General features: G+C 52.1%; 1 protein-coding gene across 17 annotated transcripts in view; it reads left to right on the forward strand.

The window, feature by feature from the left end:
• The window catches only part of PKNOX2 (PBX/knotted 1 homeobox 2), a 303585-nt gene that overhangs the window by 272861 nt on the left and 13802 nt on the right, over positions 1-16922 (forward strand). For 16 of the 17 annotated variants that reach the window (XM_073903918.1, XM_073903926.1, XM_073903920.1 and 13 more), the window contains 3 exons: positions 9120-9249; positions 9715-9812; positions 10616-10735. In XM_073903918.1, the coding sequence (XP_073760019.1) occupies positions 9120-9249; positions 9715-9812; positions 10616-10735 (348 nt within the window). The remainder of the gene's footprint in view (positions 1-9119; positions 9250-9714; positions 9813-10615; positions 10736-16922) is intronic. The other variant, XM_073903932.1, reaches the window with a different exon arrangement.

Raw genomic sequence — 16922 nt, forward strand, 5'->3', positions numbered from 1 at the left:
ATCCAGAAAGGCCTTTTCTTTCTCCCAACTAAGTGCTGGAACACTGGGGGCCACTTATATGTAAATATCCCATGTCACTTTATCTCAGAGTCGCTGGTATAAGTGTTATTCTCCTCTCCTAGATAACAGATGTGTTTTGAGTACAGACACTATTTTATATGCAGTTATAACCCACGCCTGGTGGCGGCTCACCCAAGGTCTGATGCGTGGACGGCCAGTAAATATCTGTGGAAAAAAGTAAGACAAGGAGACAGATGGACACAGATCAAGGGAAGCCAGAAGAAGCCAAAGGAGGGAAGGAGAAATCAGAAGAAAGATAAAGGCAGAGAAAGACAACTCTGGAGGGAGGCCGAGGAAGGATGAAGGTCTAGAGGAGAAGGGAAGTGAGGCTGAGGAGGCCCCAGGTGGAAAAGAGAGAGAAAAGGAACTGCAGCAGCTGAGGGCTGGCGGATGAAGGGGCAGGCCGGGGAGGTGCAGGGTCAGTGTGAAGCCAGGTGCGTGGAGGAGGGAGGGTGCGTAGGACGCGCCACCCTCCCAGGGAAGGCTCCTGTCACTCTCCCTGAGCTGGGGGATGCGGGGCTGGCCGGGCCTTCCTAGGGAAGGAGAGGCCTCAGCTGCCAAGAGACTTTGTGTGCAGGAAGCTGGCCTGGGGATCAGGGCATGGGAGCCAATGTGGGAAAGAAGAGAGAAAAAGAGTGTCTGGGGCGTGTGTGTGTGTGTGTGTGTGTGTGTGTGTGTGTGTGTGTGTGTGTGGCGGGGGTGTGCCCGTGGCGGGGGCGGGGGGGGTTGTGCGCACGCACACAAACAATGGTTCACATTCGTCATGGTTCAGCCTTAATACCCCCAGCCTGAAATAGCCGCACTGAGCACCAGCCCGGCCCAGGGAGGGGTGTCTCCCCTCTGGAACATGATCCTCAGGATCAACATTCCAGGTGCCCGCCAGCTTTGTTGCAAACTGCTGGCTCATGTTTTTCCCTGGGTGCTAATCATTTGGCCTTGTGTTGCAAAGTGGGAGACATTTTTTTATTCAAATTGGTGTCCCCACCCCCCCCCCCCCCCCCAGATGCCATACTGTGTCCCCATTCAGCTCCATGGCAGTTGGGCACCTTCCCTGCTTGGCCTTCCATTTCGGAATGTGAGCTGTCTCTTGGGGGTGGGAGGGGGGTAGGGAGTAAGGGAAACGGCTTCCACCAAGCCCGAGAGCTGAACCAGGGTTCCCAAGGAATTGGGCCACAGCTAGTTTTTCCCACGTCCCCGGGAAGCCATCCTGTTCCACCTGCACCTGAAGACATCCAAGCTTCCTCACACCTCCAAGCCCAGGCTTCTTGCAAGGGCAGCCTCCTCGGTAAGGAGGCTCACTCTAGACTCTGACTTCTGTTTGGACAGGCTTCTCCTGGCTTTTCCTAGAGGGCATAAACCAACTGGAGAGAACCTAACTCCCGCCTTGCTCAAGTATTAATTTGACTTGAAACTCCCCCCTCTTTCTTCAGTGGGGCTGGATCTAAGCCAGGGCCCTATCACAGGGCAAATTGGACTGAGCCGAAGTTCTCAGTCACCAAGCATTTGGGGGGCATTGCACCGTGCTAGGTCCTATGAGAGCATGAGTGAATTATCCAAAAGGAGCTCCCAATCTCAGTGCGAGGGAGCTGTGAGTCACACCTGAGGATCTAGATAAGTTATGTGAGCCATAGAAGGCTCCGGATCCAGGGAACATTGAGGCAGGCAGGAAAGGAGCAGCCAGAGACAGGGGTCTGGACTGAACAAACCACATGTGTGGCTTCAGGTTACCCCCGTCACTGCTCAGCCCCCTGCCCCCTCCTCCCAGAGAAAGCCTGTACACTCTCATGGCCACAGTCTGTTCCTGCCTGGAGACAGATGAGCAAACCTCAGCATGGATCAGATAGGCCAGCAGGAGGATTTTGCCCATTGTGATTGGAGAAGTTGCAGGTTCTCTGGCCTTGGGAGGACTTCCAAGGGAAGAAGGGAGAGGGGGAGGGGGTGGTAGGCTATTTGGGAGCGCCAACAGTGAGTGCTCCTGGTGTAGAGAGAAGCCTGGGAGAAGGTAAGGAACAGAGACAGCCTTTCAGAATCCCTGGAGAGCTGGTAAGGACGAGGGGTCATTCATTCTGGCCCCATGAATCTGTTCAAGCACAACTGAGCCTGCTGAGTTCCAGGGACCTCAAAGTGGATATGGCAGGATCTCTGACCTCCAGATATAACAAGGGGACTATCTTGCAACCAAGTTGGAGGAGTTATGCTTTGAGGCTGAAAAGGATGGCCAATCACCAAAGATGGGAGATGTAGTGGGCAGTGTAGGTGATGGGGTAAGGGTCGGAAACATGTCGGAGGCAAATTAATTGAGTAGCCCCCTCGTGTGCCGCTCCAGGAAGAACTGGCAGGGAGCGGGGAGAATGTCAACATTTCCCGAACCTCCTCTACATCTCAAACACCGTATCTACTGTGTGCTTTACATATATTACCTTATTTACTCCTCACAACAAGGCTGCAAGGGGCACATGATTTTCTCCCCCAGGAAAGAGAAGCTCAGAGAAGTTAAGACACTGGCTCAAGTAAGCAGCAGAGACTGAGATAGGTTGCTCTGGAGTCTATGTTCAACTTATAATAAGTCTGGTATTTTTTGTGTGACACATAGGAAGAACCGGGGGTCCTGGGCCCTGGGTGGGGATGGGTGACCCCCTTAGCTCTAGAGCAGCGATTTGGAGACTAGAGAGCAAGAAACCCAGAAACCCCCGTTGCTGGGAAGCAAGACTTTAGACTTGCTAATTGGGAGAAGAAAGGCACAGAGTGAACCCAGCTCTGAGATGTGGGGCTTGGCAGAGCAGATAGAACTCTATAGCTCCGCTAACTCTCTAAAAAAAATAGGAAGCGGCCAGTGAGTACACCCCTACCTGGGGCAGGTGGACTTGCCTACTGACCTACAGGGAGCTCGCATTCTCTAGATTAGCAGGAGGTCAAGGAGGTGGGGGACAGTCACCTCAGTCACCCCCTGGAAGTTCTGCCCGGTGGCCAAGCATCCACTTGGATTTGACCAGGAAGTTTTAAGGCCGGTGGGAGGAGGGGGAGGTAATCTATCCTGCAAGATCACCACTGAGATGGAAAGGGGGCACCCCTAGACCGCAGCGACAGGAAGTAGAGGTCCGGGAGCTACCCTGCCTCACTCTCACCATAGCCATCAAAGCTGTCCCTTTTCCCATCCTAGCCCCCAGCCCTCCGGCCCAGGGGGGTGCCAGGACACCATGAGGACCGCCCTTCCTGCCAGGCCAGTGAAACCTGAGCAGTTCTCTCCTTCCCAGAAGGAATGTTCCTTAAGAGTGGTAGCTGCCCCTTGTCCCCACGGGCCAGAAGCGCCTTTCCCTTGAGACTAAAGCCCCCAGCAGGAACGGAACAGCAATAGGATTAGGTGGCTTGTTTACATGTGTTGGCTTCCGTGAGTTTGGGAGCCCAGCTCTTCCCAGCCAAAGACAGGACTCTGGCCCTGCCAGAATGGAGGGACACTGCCAGGAACAGCGTGTCTGGGGACAGGGGCAACCTCCCCACCCCTGTAAGACACACACACACACACACACACACACACACACACACACACACACACTCAAACAAACCATCCCAGGGCCAAAGCCCAGTCAGGCCATGCATTTATTGAGCATCTGTCATGCACCCAACACTGTGGTAGGCAGTTTGGGGGAATTCAAAGAAAGAACACTCTTTCCCTCAAAATATCTGCAACTAAAGCTAGGAAAAGAAGACACACGCATAAGAAAGAGAACCATTATGCTTTATGTCCAGTATATCAGGCCACCAGGAAGCATTGAAGGAGTCAAGAGCATGGGCCACGGGCATGCCCAGGATGAGTCCAGACCAAGCTTTCCAGCAGAAGTGAGGCACCCCAGACCAAGTCCCCACCCCCCAGCCCAGGCCAGTTAGCCCACAGACCTGTCGTCAGGGGAGGGTTTGGGGGAGAGCAATCTGAGCTGGTGGATCAGCAGAGACCCCTAGTGGCCTGGAGGTGGATGGCAGACAGCGGGGCCCCATAGGATGTACTGCCCCCTCCAACTCCTACCCCCCCCCCCTGTTTACCCACCCCCCCCCCACACACACACAGTAGATCCTAGGGAATGGCATTGGTTTTTCTAAAATCATCAGTCGGAAGGACCTTTGCAGTGTCATCTAGTTCATGTCCCCTGTTCCACAGGCATCCTAGTAAGATAAACATTCCAGCTATTTCAAAATAACTTAAAGGAAAATTTTTCTATCCGTCTTTGCCTTCACTCCTTCCCTTCTTCCTCCCATCAGTTTATTCCAGGAATTTCTTCCTTTGGTGGAAATTTCGTTTCCCCGGGCAACAGAAGCCCTTTACTTATTAACAGTGAAGACTGGTGGTTCCAGGGACTGAGCCGGCTCCCCCCGGGCTGACATCAGACCATGAGGTCAGAGTTCATAGCCATAGTCCATTCCTTTGTGCCACACACACCCCACCTGAACACCCTCTGCTTCCAAGCGCGATCCCAGAACCTTTCACTTGTCCTTAGGAAGGCCTTCCTTTTGAACAAATCATCTTTTTTGTTGTTGTTCCAAAATGAGATTTGGAGTAAAACTCACCCAAGTGACCACCGTGGCCGATGGCGTGAGGCAGTGAAGGCTTTGCAGCTGGTCCACGGGGTTTAGGAGGTGCGAGCTCTCAGCCATTCTAAAGCTGCTCTGCCCACTTCAGAGAGGCTCTCTGCCTCTCTGTGTCTCAGAAAAACAGCACACAAGGATCGTCAGTGAGACAGCTTCTGGGGAGGCCTGTGGAGCCCAGCTCGTATGTTTCCATCCAAGTCCTGGGTCCCTTGGTCCAGGCCCGGAGATGTCATTCCCAGGAAACTCTAGGGAAGTTTTCAGCTTTAGGACCTTGTCCTACTTGGAAAGCAAATCTTACTACTAGAAAGTAGGAGCCCACACACACCCCAGTTTGGTGGGATGGCTCCACCAGGGAAGCCAGGCTTCCAGCAGTTTTCAGAGGCTTGGGGACACCACGGCCATGTTTCTGGTGGGACAAGGCGGAGTTCTTGAGCTAGATAACCAGCTCTGAGCCCCTGGTTCCTGGACAATTGGGGCAGGGATGTGAGACTCTGAATGCTGAAGCATGTCGCTAAAACCTGTTCACATGTGCTTCTCACTTCTTTATGGGCGCTAAGGAGTCTGGAAGGAAACAGCTCTGTTTGGGTCTAGACAGAGCATCATCCACCTGCTTGGGAGTCTGATAAGCCTCAAGAGGAAGCTGTCAAGAAGATAAAAATACTGTGTGCTTAGCCAACATTTTTCTCCCCAAGGGGCTTCCACTGCTGCTGTATTAGCTCCTCCCTCGGAAAAGCCGTAGACTGTTCCCAGAGATTCAGAGCCCCATCGTCTCTGTAGAGACAAAGGCTCAAGAGAGCTAGACCCGCGGCTCCCCCTGAAATGGCTGCAGTCAGGTCACAGAGCTCATTCAGGACAGGGTCGCAGCTCCCACTTGTGGGTCTTGGCTGGGTCCCGGGAATGTCTTCGGTGAGGAGGCATGAAGGAAGGGGGCGCGAGGCGAGGACTGACCACCGTGGCTCGGTGTGCAGTCCCAGCTGAATCTCCACTGCTACTAAGTAAAGAACCCAAACGGCTCTAGGATCTTCTAGGACAGGTTTTTAAATCCTGGCTGTGCCGAACTCAGCTCCCTCGTTGAGTGGCTTTAGCCCAAGGAAGTGGAAAGTGATTTATTGAGTGCTTACATGTGCCAGGCACCCTGCTTACGTGGAGCCGGGATGTCTGACTCCAAAGCGCATCTCTCCAAGCGAGCATCAGTGCTGCGCTCAGAGCCTAAGGACCTGGGTTCGAGGCACAACTGTGTGACTCTAGGAAGTCACTTTGGTTCTCTGGACCTCAGTTCCTCTTCAGGCAAATAGAATCATCTCTCCCATAGTAGTGAGGAGATTAAAATGAAATAGCATGGTAAAAGAATGCTAATATTCGATGTGTGTAATAAATAGGTAGTTTCAGAGCCATTGATCTGTGGAACCAGCCGAGGGCAGTTTTTACAAATACAGATCACAGAGGTGATCTGTTTTTGTAAGGTCTGGTTCAATGACCCTGACACTCTGTGTCTTTGGAAACTCGGCAGGGCTCAGGCCGGTGTGTGAAACAGCTCATATTTACAAATGTAGGGGATGGATATTATTTCCCCAGACCTCAGGGAGGCCCAGATTTTCCTTCCTCTTTTTTGCCCAGCTAAGATGGGGCTAGCCCTAGCCCTGCCCATGGTCTTCGATACTCCATTCCTTTGCTGATATAACTTGGCTGCCTCTCGGCATGTTCCAGCCAACGACCCCAGAGTAGGAGAAGGTAGGAAAGAGAAGAGTCTGATCTAATGCATAAATTGCCTTTAGTCCCAAACCCAGAACCTGGCATGGAGGTCAGCAAGACCACAGGGCAGAGAACCAGCCAGAGTGTGAATAAGCAGATGAAGTATCCAGGCGATAGCTCACCCTTCTGCCTCTGGCTGGCAAAAAATGTGTGTTGGTTGAATCCCAAGGCCCACATCTTGTATTTATTTTACTGATTTCGCTTGTGTTTTCCTAACCTTGCTGGATACTTTTTTTCAGGGAAAAAGCAAGTCTGGGGCAACTTTTTATGTTTGAAATTCCCAAATGCCTTTCCCCGATGAGGAGTACCGTGGGCATGAATAATTCCAGACAAGAGATTAGTGAAAAGTCATTTCCATTAGTTTTAGGGTGAAAGGCATGGAGGGATGACACCCTCTTCTATTACATTTACCATCCAGCTTTGCTTCAGCTTCAAATAACACCAACATTGGTTTATGTCCTGTGAGAATGGTTGGCGGGGGTGTTGGGACGAGGGCAGGATCAACCTTAGATGGACACAGAGCTTCAAAACAGGCTTTGAGGGCTCCTGGATGTTAGCAGTGGGCCAGACACATTTTATAAATGAGACTGAGGCTCCCAGAAGGGCCAGGATTTGCTGATTCCCAAGTCCATGGTCTTTCCTCTGTAGCCCGTGCTGCCTCTTTACTTCGGGGGTTTGATTGTTTTACCTGTTCACCTTGCCTCCAGTAACTATGTACTGAACCCCTATGATTCCAGGAGCACCTCGTAGTCCGGTTCTTGGCACAAGGTGGGTGTTCAGTATTTGTGGATGAAGGAGGGCTGTGTTCTAGTCCCATTGCAGCAAACCAGCTGGGGGCCTTGGGTGAGTCACTTGGGTGTCTAAGAAGCCTCAGTTCCTTATGTGCGCTCAGGGAGTTGGCTTTTAAGGGCTCTTCCAGTTTTTAGGCTTCAGAAGGTGGGCCTCAGTATTAGACTTGAACCGCTTGAGTGGGAAGACCAAGAGTTTGGCTCCAAGAAACTCTAGACCTTCCCTGGAGGCTAAAAGCCCAAGCTTCTCTCCCAGTCCTAAAAGGAAAGTCAGGGAGCTTGGGGCCTTCTTTTCCCCCAGTGGTGGTCTATTTTCTTGACTGTTTACCTGTATAAATTCCTTTTTTTTTTTAAGATTTTATTTATTTATTTGAGAGAGAGAGAGAATGAGAGATACAGAGCACGAGAAGGAAGAGGGTCAGAGGGAGAAGCAGACTCCCCGCTGAGCGGGGAGCCCGATGCGGGACTCGATCCCGGGACTCCAGGATCATGACCTGAGCCGAAGGCAGTCGCTTAACCAACTGAGCCACCCAGGCACGCTACCTGTCTAAATTCTTACAGCTCATTGCGTTATGACTCCAAGCTGTGTGCATGAGAGCGTCAGCCCTAGATGGTCATCAGACAGGTTACCTGGTTCAAGCCCTGTTTTCAGATGAGGCTCTGTAGTCGGAGGTGCTCAGGGACCCAGGCCGGTCTCCCAGAGCTCCTTCCACGGCACCTCATTGGCCACCGTTCTTGCTTTCTCCAGATAAAGCCTAGAGACCGCAACCTCTCACACACCCAATTCCTTCCCCACAATTTCTCCCCGCCCTGAGCAAGAGCCCAGCCCCCAGGCAGGGAGGGTTTATTGATGCTTCCTGGAGGCTGCGACCAAGCTCTGTCCCCTCATGCATGGCATGCGGAATCCCTCCACATCAGGTCCAAGCACTTCCTGGCCCAGCTGTGACATGGCAATGACGAGGGGACCAGAGTGCCAGGAAAAAATGCTCTTATCTGCTTTGACTGCTGCAAAAACAAACTGCAAGGATTGTTTCCTGGGAGAAACGGGGGCTGGCTGGTTGACAATGTGGGGCAAAGGAAGACTCTGTCTGCAGTGGGATTCTGTGTTGGCAGCCTGGGGAAAAGGAAGGAATCAATGAGATGTGCCAAAGGGTGGCTTGAGGTTGGGGCTCCTATGAGATGCCCTTAGAACACAGGTTCTAAAGAGGCTAGGGTGGCTGTTTTTGTATTATTATTGAACAACGATTTTAGCGGCCACTGTGTGCCAGGCACCTGAGTTAGATGCTCAGGATACAAAGATAAAACGTTGGAGGCCACTTGTGTGTGGAGCTGGGTGTAATAAATAATGTGATATAGGTACGTGAGGAAGTGAGGTTCTCAGGGGGAGAGGGTGTCAGGGAAGGCATCTGGAGACAGTTCAGTGTGAAGGGTGAAGAGGTGCTAGGCAGATAAAGCCTGGTTCTCAACCCTGGCCACACGCTAAAACCACTTAGGGAGCTTGTAAGACACCAAAGTCCCGGCCACACCCCCAACCAATTGAATTAGAATCTCTGGGGTTAGAACCCAGGCATCAGTATTGGAAATTCCAAAGTGAAGCCGAAGTGGGGACCACTGGTTTATGAGGTGATTTGTGTCTCAGGTTTCAGAAGAACGGAATGTCTAAGTGGATAAATATTGTTGGTTGGTTGGTTGGTTGGCTGGCTGGCTGGCTGGCTGGTTGGTTGGTTGGTTGGTTGGTTGGTTAGTTTTTAATATTGAGCCTTTTTATTCACTGCTTCTAGAAGGCCATGAGAATTGCCTTTCAGATTTGGGTCCTGGGAGGCGCAGGAAAAAGGGAGGAAGGAAGACAGGAAGGGAGAAAGGGAGAGGAGAAGTTTGGGGCTGTGGCTTCTAAGCATTTAGTGACATTGTCACAAACCACGCCTCCCTTACTGCCAGGACCTCCTGCAGAATTCCCCCAATTCCATGTCTGGAGTCTCCAATAACCCCCAGGGGATTGTGGTCCCAGCCTCAGCGCTCCAGCAGGGCAACATCGCCATGACAACCGTCAACTCACAAGTGGTGTCAGGTCGGTGCAGGGGATTATGGGGAACACCCCTGGGAGGAGAAGGGGTGGCCCCAAGGGGATTCCAGGGGGTGGGGGGCAGGGTACCGTACAAACAATCTTAGGAAATGGGAGGGGTACCCCCTGCCAAGGAGGGGCTTCCAGTTCAATTTCTTGACTAAAGTGTTCTGTAAGTTTATAGATGGCTAGCACCAACACCTGATTGTGATATTTTGGAACAAATTTGGGTCAAAGTCTCATGAGTCTCTCAAAGACCAAGTAAAGCTGTTGTCCCTGCCCCCAAACACTTCCCACCAGAAGCTCTGTTCTCTGGACCCCATTCCCACCCCATCGCTCCCCAACAGGGGCTTGAGTGTCTCCAGAATAGAAGGTGTTTACATGGGAGTGCCAAGTGAGTTGGAAATCCTGCTTGCCCTCACTCCTACCCACCCCCATGGCAGGGGACCCAAAAACTGGTTGTCTCCTCAGGTGGAGCCTTATACCAGCCAGTTACCATGGTAACCTCCCAGGGTCAGGTGGTCACCCAAGCAATCCCCCAGGGAGCCATCCAGATCCAGAATACACAGGTGAGTGTGTGTGCACAGGCGTGTGCTCATGTGCACTGGTGGGGGGGTTGGACAACCATAACTGTTTGCTCTCTGCTAGGCCCTTTACACAAGTGACTCACTTAATCCTCATTATTCCTCTAAGAGGTATCATTACCCCCACTTTACAGATCGGAAGCTGGGGCTCTGAAAGGCTTCATCAACTCCTGGGATTTCTACCCCTCAGGGTTATGTCGAAGGATTCTGCATCTCCCACCCCTGGTCTCTAGCCGGAGCCACTCTGTAGCTCAGTGGGATGGAGCACACACACAGGTTGGGGGAGGAAGATGTGAAGTCAGACCCGAGATGTGACATTAATTCTGTCATCTTGGATAAGTCACCTGACCTTCCTGAGCCTCAGAGCTCTTATCCACGGAAGGGGGATTAACACCACCTGCACAGAGCCCTACCAACTTCCGGGGCTGCTGTCAGTGCTAACCACGGTGATGGGGAGGAAGGTGCTTTGCAAACCGTGAAGTAACCTAGAAATGCTAATAACTAGTGGATGGTTTCTGGCAAATTTGTCTCTCCTCTACCCTCTGCACGTCCCTGTTTCCTCTGTGTCCTCTCTCATCCCCTTCTCCTCTTCCTCCTTCTCCTTCTCCCTGTCTCCCGTTCTCTGAGGGGCTGGTGCAGAGTGAAAGGAAAGGTGACCTCCCCAGGGCCCTAAGAATGAGTTGGAAAAGGGGGCTGGCAGCAAGAGCCTGCCATCACTATGGCAACAGGTCCCTAGCTGCTGGCCCGCCAGGCTGTTGATGCTGATTTTTTCTCCACGTGCCCTGAAGGTTAACCTTGACCTCACCTCCCTCCTGGACAATGAGGATAAGAAGTCCAAGAACAAACGAGGAGTCTTGCCCAAGCATGCCACCAATATAATGCGTTCTTGGCTCTTCCAGCATCTCATGGTGAGTGTGCGTGTATTGGGGGTGTGGAGTGGCAGCGTGGGGTACAAATAACCCCCTAGGTTCCAGACTCTGCGGTCATCCTTGGATCTACAGAGGGCGTGGCCCCAGAGAGAGGATCTCTGATAGGGATCCCATCTTCCAGAGGCCAAGGCAGAGGAGAGGGACCACTATGGACCCACTCTAGTGGGATCTAAAGCTGGGAGGCTCTCTGGTGCTTGCTGCTGCCACGAAGAAGTGTGACATCAAGTGAGGGAATGAGGACAGACATAGTCTGAGGCGAGCTGAGGCCTGAGCAAGTGTTTCAGGGACGGGGTAAGAGTCTGTGGGGCCAGGACGGTGGTTGCTGCGGGCAGCCATGCACTCTCCTGCCCTTCTCCCAGGGAAGAAAACGTGGATCCTCAGCCAGGGCTCTTCTGTTTCCCAGAGTCCTCACCTCTGGGGTAGCAGCAGATGTGTGTCCCCTTTCCCCTGTCCCTCTGATCAGAGAAGCCGGATGAGGCACCGTGCTGGGCAGCGGTGGCTGTGACCATCAGGTCTGGAAGAGCAGCAGCCCAGGGAGAAATCTCCTTCCACACATGACCAGCTCAGCTCTGGTGCAGGACAACTGCCTTCATGAGCCTCTGTGGCCATTTCCGTAAAATGGCGACCAAGCCTCGGGTATAAACGTAATGTCTATAAAGAGCCTGCTGTGTGCACTAACATGATAGCAGTCATGTGCTGTGTGCGGGGTTAGTTGCAACAGACAGGGCTGTGGTTGAATGTCAGGAATGAATTCAAAACTATAATCCCCTAGCATCATCCAAGAGCTGTAGTAGTAAATGAAGGCCAATGGCCATGTCTGGGCCGATTGTGAAGGGTGTGCATGCATGTGTGCACGTGTGTGTGTGTGTGTGTGTGTGTGTGTGTGTGTGTGTGTGTGTGTACCCAGGGTGGAAGGTAGATTCTGGAAGCACCAGCAGGCTTCCAGCAGTCTGCGAGGTCTTGGCCTAGCATGGCAGTACCAAGATAGATCCATACAAACAAATACCAAGGGACTGTCTTGTCTTGGCCTGTGAGGAAGAACAAGGAGTAAGGGAAAGTCTTTCTTCAGAGGGGATAGAAATCAAATGGATCGTGGGAATTAATCAGCTGGTCAATCAACAACACTTTATTTGAAATGGGAGTACGTCCAGAAGCCACGGAGCCTGAGCCTGGGCTGTGGTTCTCCGATACGGGATTCTTAGGGACTCTGGCCCGGAAGCGCTGGGCCGCATAACCCAGTGAACAGGAAGACTTGCTCTGTGGTGACCGAAGTGGGGCTGGGGCTCTGCCTCTCTGCCCCCAACTTGTCCACCCCCCTCCCCGCTCTAGGGTCTTGGAGCTGCCCCAGGGCTTTGCTGAGGAAGCACACTTTGAAAGCACCACCTAGAGGAACCTAATTTGGAGAGAGGGGGCTGGAAGGCCCAGGGGCAAGGTGAGGGGAAGAGGTCGGAGAGACTCTGAGAGCCTAGTGATGAAGCCCGGGAGCCAGGGCCAGGTCCATCCTCAGGCTTCTTGGGAGCAGCTCTGAATCAGTGGCTGAAGATGGGGGCAGGGATGCCAGGCCTCCTGCCTGTTCTGGTTTTCCACACCGCCAGAGAGCCCCAGTGGCCCTGCGAGCCCGGTGTCCATGCTACAGCTCCCAGCCCACCCGTGGGAAGAGGGGCTCCCTGGGGAAGGATCTTCTGTGCGCTGGCCCATCACAGCCAAGATGGGGGCAGGCGCTCCTCTCCGCCCACCCCCCCCCCATGGGTCCAGAGCTGGCTCCACCCACCGCAGCTCAGTGATGTGTAACCACAGACTGCAGGTGTGGTAGAAAGCTCATGGGCTCCTGCGGTGGCCAAACCTGAGCTCAGGTCTAGACTTTACCTCTGACTCTGTAACCTGGACACACTCACCTCTTGTGAAGAGAACCAGGAAGCAATGCAGCAATTGCCAAGACCCTGGCACACTGAGGTGCTTAATCAATGTTAGTGCCCTGTCCTTCCTGCCTCACCTCCCCCACGCCATGCATTTTTGACGACTGATGGGAACACACCCACAGCCTCACCTCTGAGGGGGAGAAAAGGCTAAGAAGGAGAGGAGGCTGCCAGACCAGTTCCCCCGCCCACGAGCCCGGGCGCCCAGGCCAGCACCCCACGCTGACCCCGATCACCCGTCCCGGGGCCCCTGCCTCAGCTGCCTGCCACTCCCCATTTGCATCTCGCCCCTGACGTAAGTCTGAGCCAGAGACTGGAGGGTCATCCTATCAGCCCCTCCTGGCTCTGTCTGCCCTCTGACTGCAGACTTCAGTTCACAGGCTGCTCTCTTGCCCCCTCCCTGCTGAGCACCTCTCTATAGCTTAGGGCTGTTTCTTTCCACTCCGTGGCCACTGGACAGGGGATGGCAGAGGAAGGTAGAGGCGGAGAAGAGAGAGGGGGAAGTCGCTGAGCGCACAGCGGAAGAGAAGGAAGGACCCAGATCAGCTCCACCAAAGGGACTGGGAACCATGGAGAGGGCTTGCTGAAAAGCATGAGTAGGGCCTTCTGCCCACACCCTCCCCCCCGGACCCTCTCCAGCTCAGAGTGCACTCAGTGCGGATACTATTAGTAAAGCACTTAACGTTGGCAAAGTCCTCCGCCGCTTAATGCCTCCCTCACAGTGGCCCTCAGGAGAGGACAAGGGAGTGACCCCCAGGCCTTTAAAAAAAAAAAACAGTCACAACTCAGAACTTCTGGACTGGGGAAGGAAGGGGATGGGGAGAAGTCCAGGCTCTAGGGACACAGCCTGGCACAGGGGTCCTCTGCAGACCCAGGCTTGGCCATGGATCAGTCTGGCTACCCAGATATTGGTGGGTGCACAGGCCCCCAAGCCCCAGCTCAGGAGAGGCTATAAAGACTGGGTAACAAGGGCGCAGCAAAAAGAACGCAGGCTTCGAAGCCAGACAGAGGGGTACGAATTGAGGTCCCGCCACCGGCTATGCAATCTCTCGGAGTCGATTTCTTTGAAAAAAGATGATACCCATTTCCCACGCTTACAAAACTAAATGAGATAACTTATATAAAGAGCCAAAGATGGTACACAGGCACATTTAGGAAATGTGAATCCTCTTTGAACTATCTAGAACCGTGGACTAAGAGCAAGTTTTTGAGACCAAGGCCCACAGTTTGTGAAAATTAGAGGTGGATGCCTGACCTGTTGTTCTGATCTATAACATCTATTGATTTTTACCATCATTTGAACCTAAAAAACATACTGACGAACACTGTTACTTACCTGTTCTGTGTATATGTGTCTGTGTCAAATGTACATGTCGCGTATCTCTGACTCAGTTGTAAATTGCTCCAGAATAGGGATCATACGTTATACTTCTTACGTGGACCCTAAAGATTTGATTCCCAAAGTGTGTACCTTTATAGGATGTTATAGGTGTTGCTCCCAAGATGAGGTAAAGGAGTTTGGGAAAATCTGGGTTATACAAAGTTTAGCTCGGTTCTTGATTCTCAGTGTACTAGGGACATTGTGAATTCACAAGAGGGGGCATGGTTCGAAGCTTTCCCCAAACATATTTTGATTAGTCGAAGCCCCCCTTCCCCACCTTGCTTTCACTGTCTCTTTGAGGAACAACTCTGAGACTGTAGCTCGTGGGAAATCTAACTCTGCAGTAACACCGTATGGGCTGTTCAGTTTTAGGAAAAAAAGGGTAGAAAATGTATGGAAAAGGACAGATTTCAGTATCCAGTGGGTGTTCTCCTATCCTATCCAGTGCGGTGGGGACAACCCATGTGTTGATTGGCCAACTGGAAAAGTTGGTTGAAGAAAAGAACAGCCATTAAAAAGATACATTTTATTTTAATTTAGAAGATACACATATATATTGATTTGCCAATGTCTTGATAGAGGGCCAAGATCTTTTTCTGATGAGAGGTTGTCCTTTTACTTGCGCAAACCTCTCCTATAATAGAACATCTATAAATTCCATCTTTATTTAACATTGGATAAGAACTTTGATGTCTGGGAAGTAATTTGGCTGTAGGATCTTTCTAGATTTTTGTTATGTGTTCCAGCCACTTACATTTGTCCCAGCGATCCTCACTACACGGCATTTTTAAGGAAATCAGAGTCTCGTCTTTCCAAAGCAGTCCAGTTAGTTTTCTTAGCAAGAATAACTTTCTTGTTGCGCTTACGTTTTATTGGTTTACAGAGTAACTACATTACATCATTACACTAACACATGGAACTGGCATAAACCAGCCTGGATACAAACAGTGCCGACTTCCTGATAAGCAGATAAATGGTCTAACGAACATTCTACACAGTAGCCTATTCACCTTGAGCACCGGGACTATGTGAACGGCAGTTGTTGTGGTTTGCGAGAGAAACGGAGAGCATCGTAAATCTACAGTCTCCATTGGTAGAGATTGTTTGTTCAAACTTCTGTAGTGAATCCTAGTTTTTCCTGTTGCCTTCTTTCCCTCGGGGAGAAGTTAGTATTCTTTGATTCCTTCTGTCCCGTGTCTGAGGCTTCTTGTCACTTCCACTGCTGTGTGGCATTAGCAGCTACAGAAATGGATTCCGATGACAGAATGCTCCTGAGGTGGGACTTAAACCCCAGAGCCTTTTCTGTCAGGCTGCAATGAGAGTGGGAAGGTTTCATCCATTAGCTGCTTGCTCTGGGGTCCCTGAAGAATCCCAGGATATTTTCTTGCTACTGCATTTTTGGCTGAAAGAGGCCAAACTCCTGCCGGAAGCAATCACTCCCCAGCAAACCCAGGCTGGGGGAGAACCCCCCCGCCCCCCGCAGAGGGTCCTCTCCACGGAGGATGGAGGGAGAGGGCTACTCTTCCTGCCTGGCTTCTGCCCCCATCCCCTCTGCTCCGGACTCCAGCGCCCCTCGCCCTGGCCCCGTCATTCTGCTCATTCCCACCCAAAATATGGCTGTTCTCTGTGTCGCTGCCACCAAAGCATAGAAGCAACATTACAGAATATTCTCTGCATGTGGGGAAATCCCAGAGAGGAAACCAAGCCCCAGCAGGTCCCGCCTCACATCAAACAAGCCACTGCATTCGCCACTGCACGGGGCCAGATTCATGCTGAGCATTGTCAGGCACCATCTCATATAAGCCACCCGACCAGCAGAGGAGCTGGGTACTATTATTACCCTCATTGTCTTTTCAAAGATTTCATTTATTTGTTTGAGAGGGAGTGAGAGAGAGCGAGAGAGAGAGAGAGATCACAAGCAGGGGGGAAGGGTAGGAGGGAGAAGCAGGTTCCCCGCTGAGCAGGGAGCTCGATGTGGGTGGGACTCGATCCCAGGACCCCAGGATCATGACCTGAGCCAAAGGCAGACGCCGAACCAACTAAGCCATCCAGGCGCCCTGTTATCCTCATTTTACCAGTAACCAAACTAGACTCAAAGAAGGGAACACGTTCCCCAACATCTTGTGGGATTTGAACCTAAGTCTGTGGCACCTTGGGGCTCTAGTTCCTCACCCACAACGCTCTGCATTGACCCAGGAAACCAGAGCAGCTCTCGACTCCCACACAAAGTCTAGATGAAGCAAAGGGGACCCCCCAGCTCTCAGCGGATGCTGTCAGCGGAGGCTCTCCGTGGAGACACAGAGCTCTGTCCTGGGAAGGGGGCAGGAGAGCCATCTGCCAGCCCTAGTTTTCAGATACGGTGAGGCTGCCTCCCCATACCTCCCTTCGCTCTCCCTTCTCCATCCCTCACATCCTCAGTGCCGGGGTGGCGTCCAGCCAGTGTCACAGTTGTACCCTGCTCGTCCACCCCGCCTCGCGCAGCTGAGGGCCTGGCTCCAGCGCCCTCGCATGAACTCTGCGGCTGTCACAAAAGCCAAGCGCACAAAATGCACCGGGGGCCTTCTCTCTGTGACTTTTTTTGAATTGAAATATAATTCACATACCACCATCCACCCTTTGTAACTAAAGTCAGAGATTTTTTAGTATATTTAGATTTGTGCCATCATCCCCACTGTCGAATTCCAGAATATTTTCATCCCTGAAAGAAATTCTGTACCCCTTAGCCATCGCTCCCCAGCCCGGAGAAACCAGTAATCGACTTTGGGTCTCTATGGATTTGCTGATTTCAGATCTTTCACGTGATGGAATTTATCATACGTGGCCCTCTGTGAGTGGCTTCTCTCACTTAGCATCAGGCTTCCCAGGTTCG

Source organism: Callorhinus ursinus, unplaced genomic scaffold (genome assembly GCF_003265705.2).
Source record: "Callorhinus ursinus isolate GAN/ISIS: 27379988/994484 unplaced genomic scaffold, GSC_fseal_2.0 scaffold19, whole genome shotgun sequence".
Classification (NCBI taxonomy): Eukaryota; Metazoa; Chordata; class Mammalia; order Carnivora; family Otariidae; genus Callorhinus; species Callorhinus ursinus.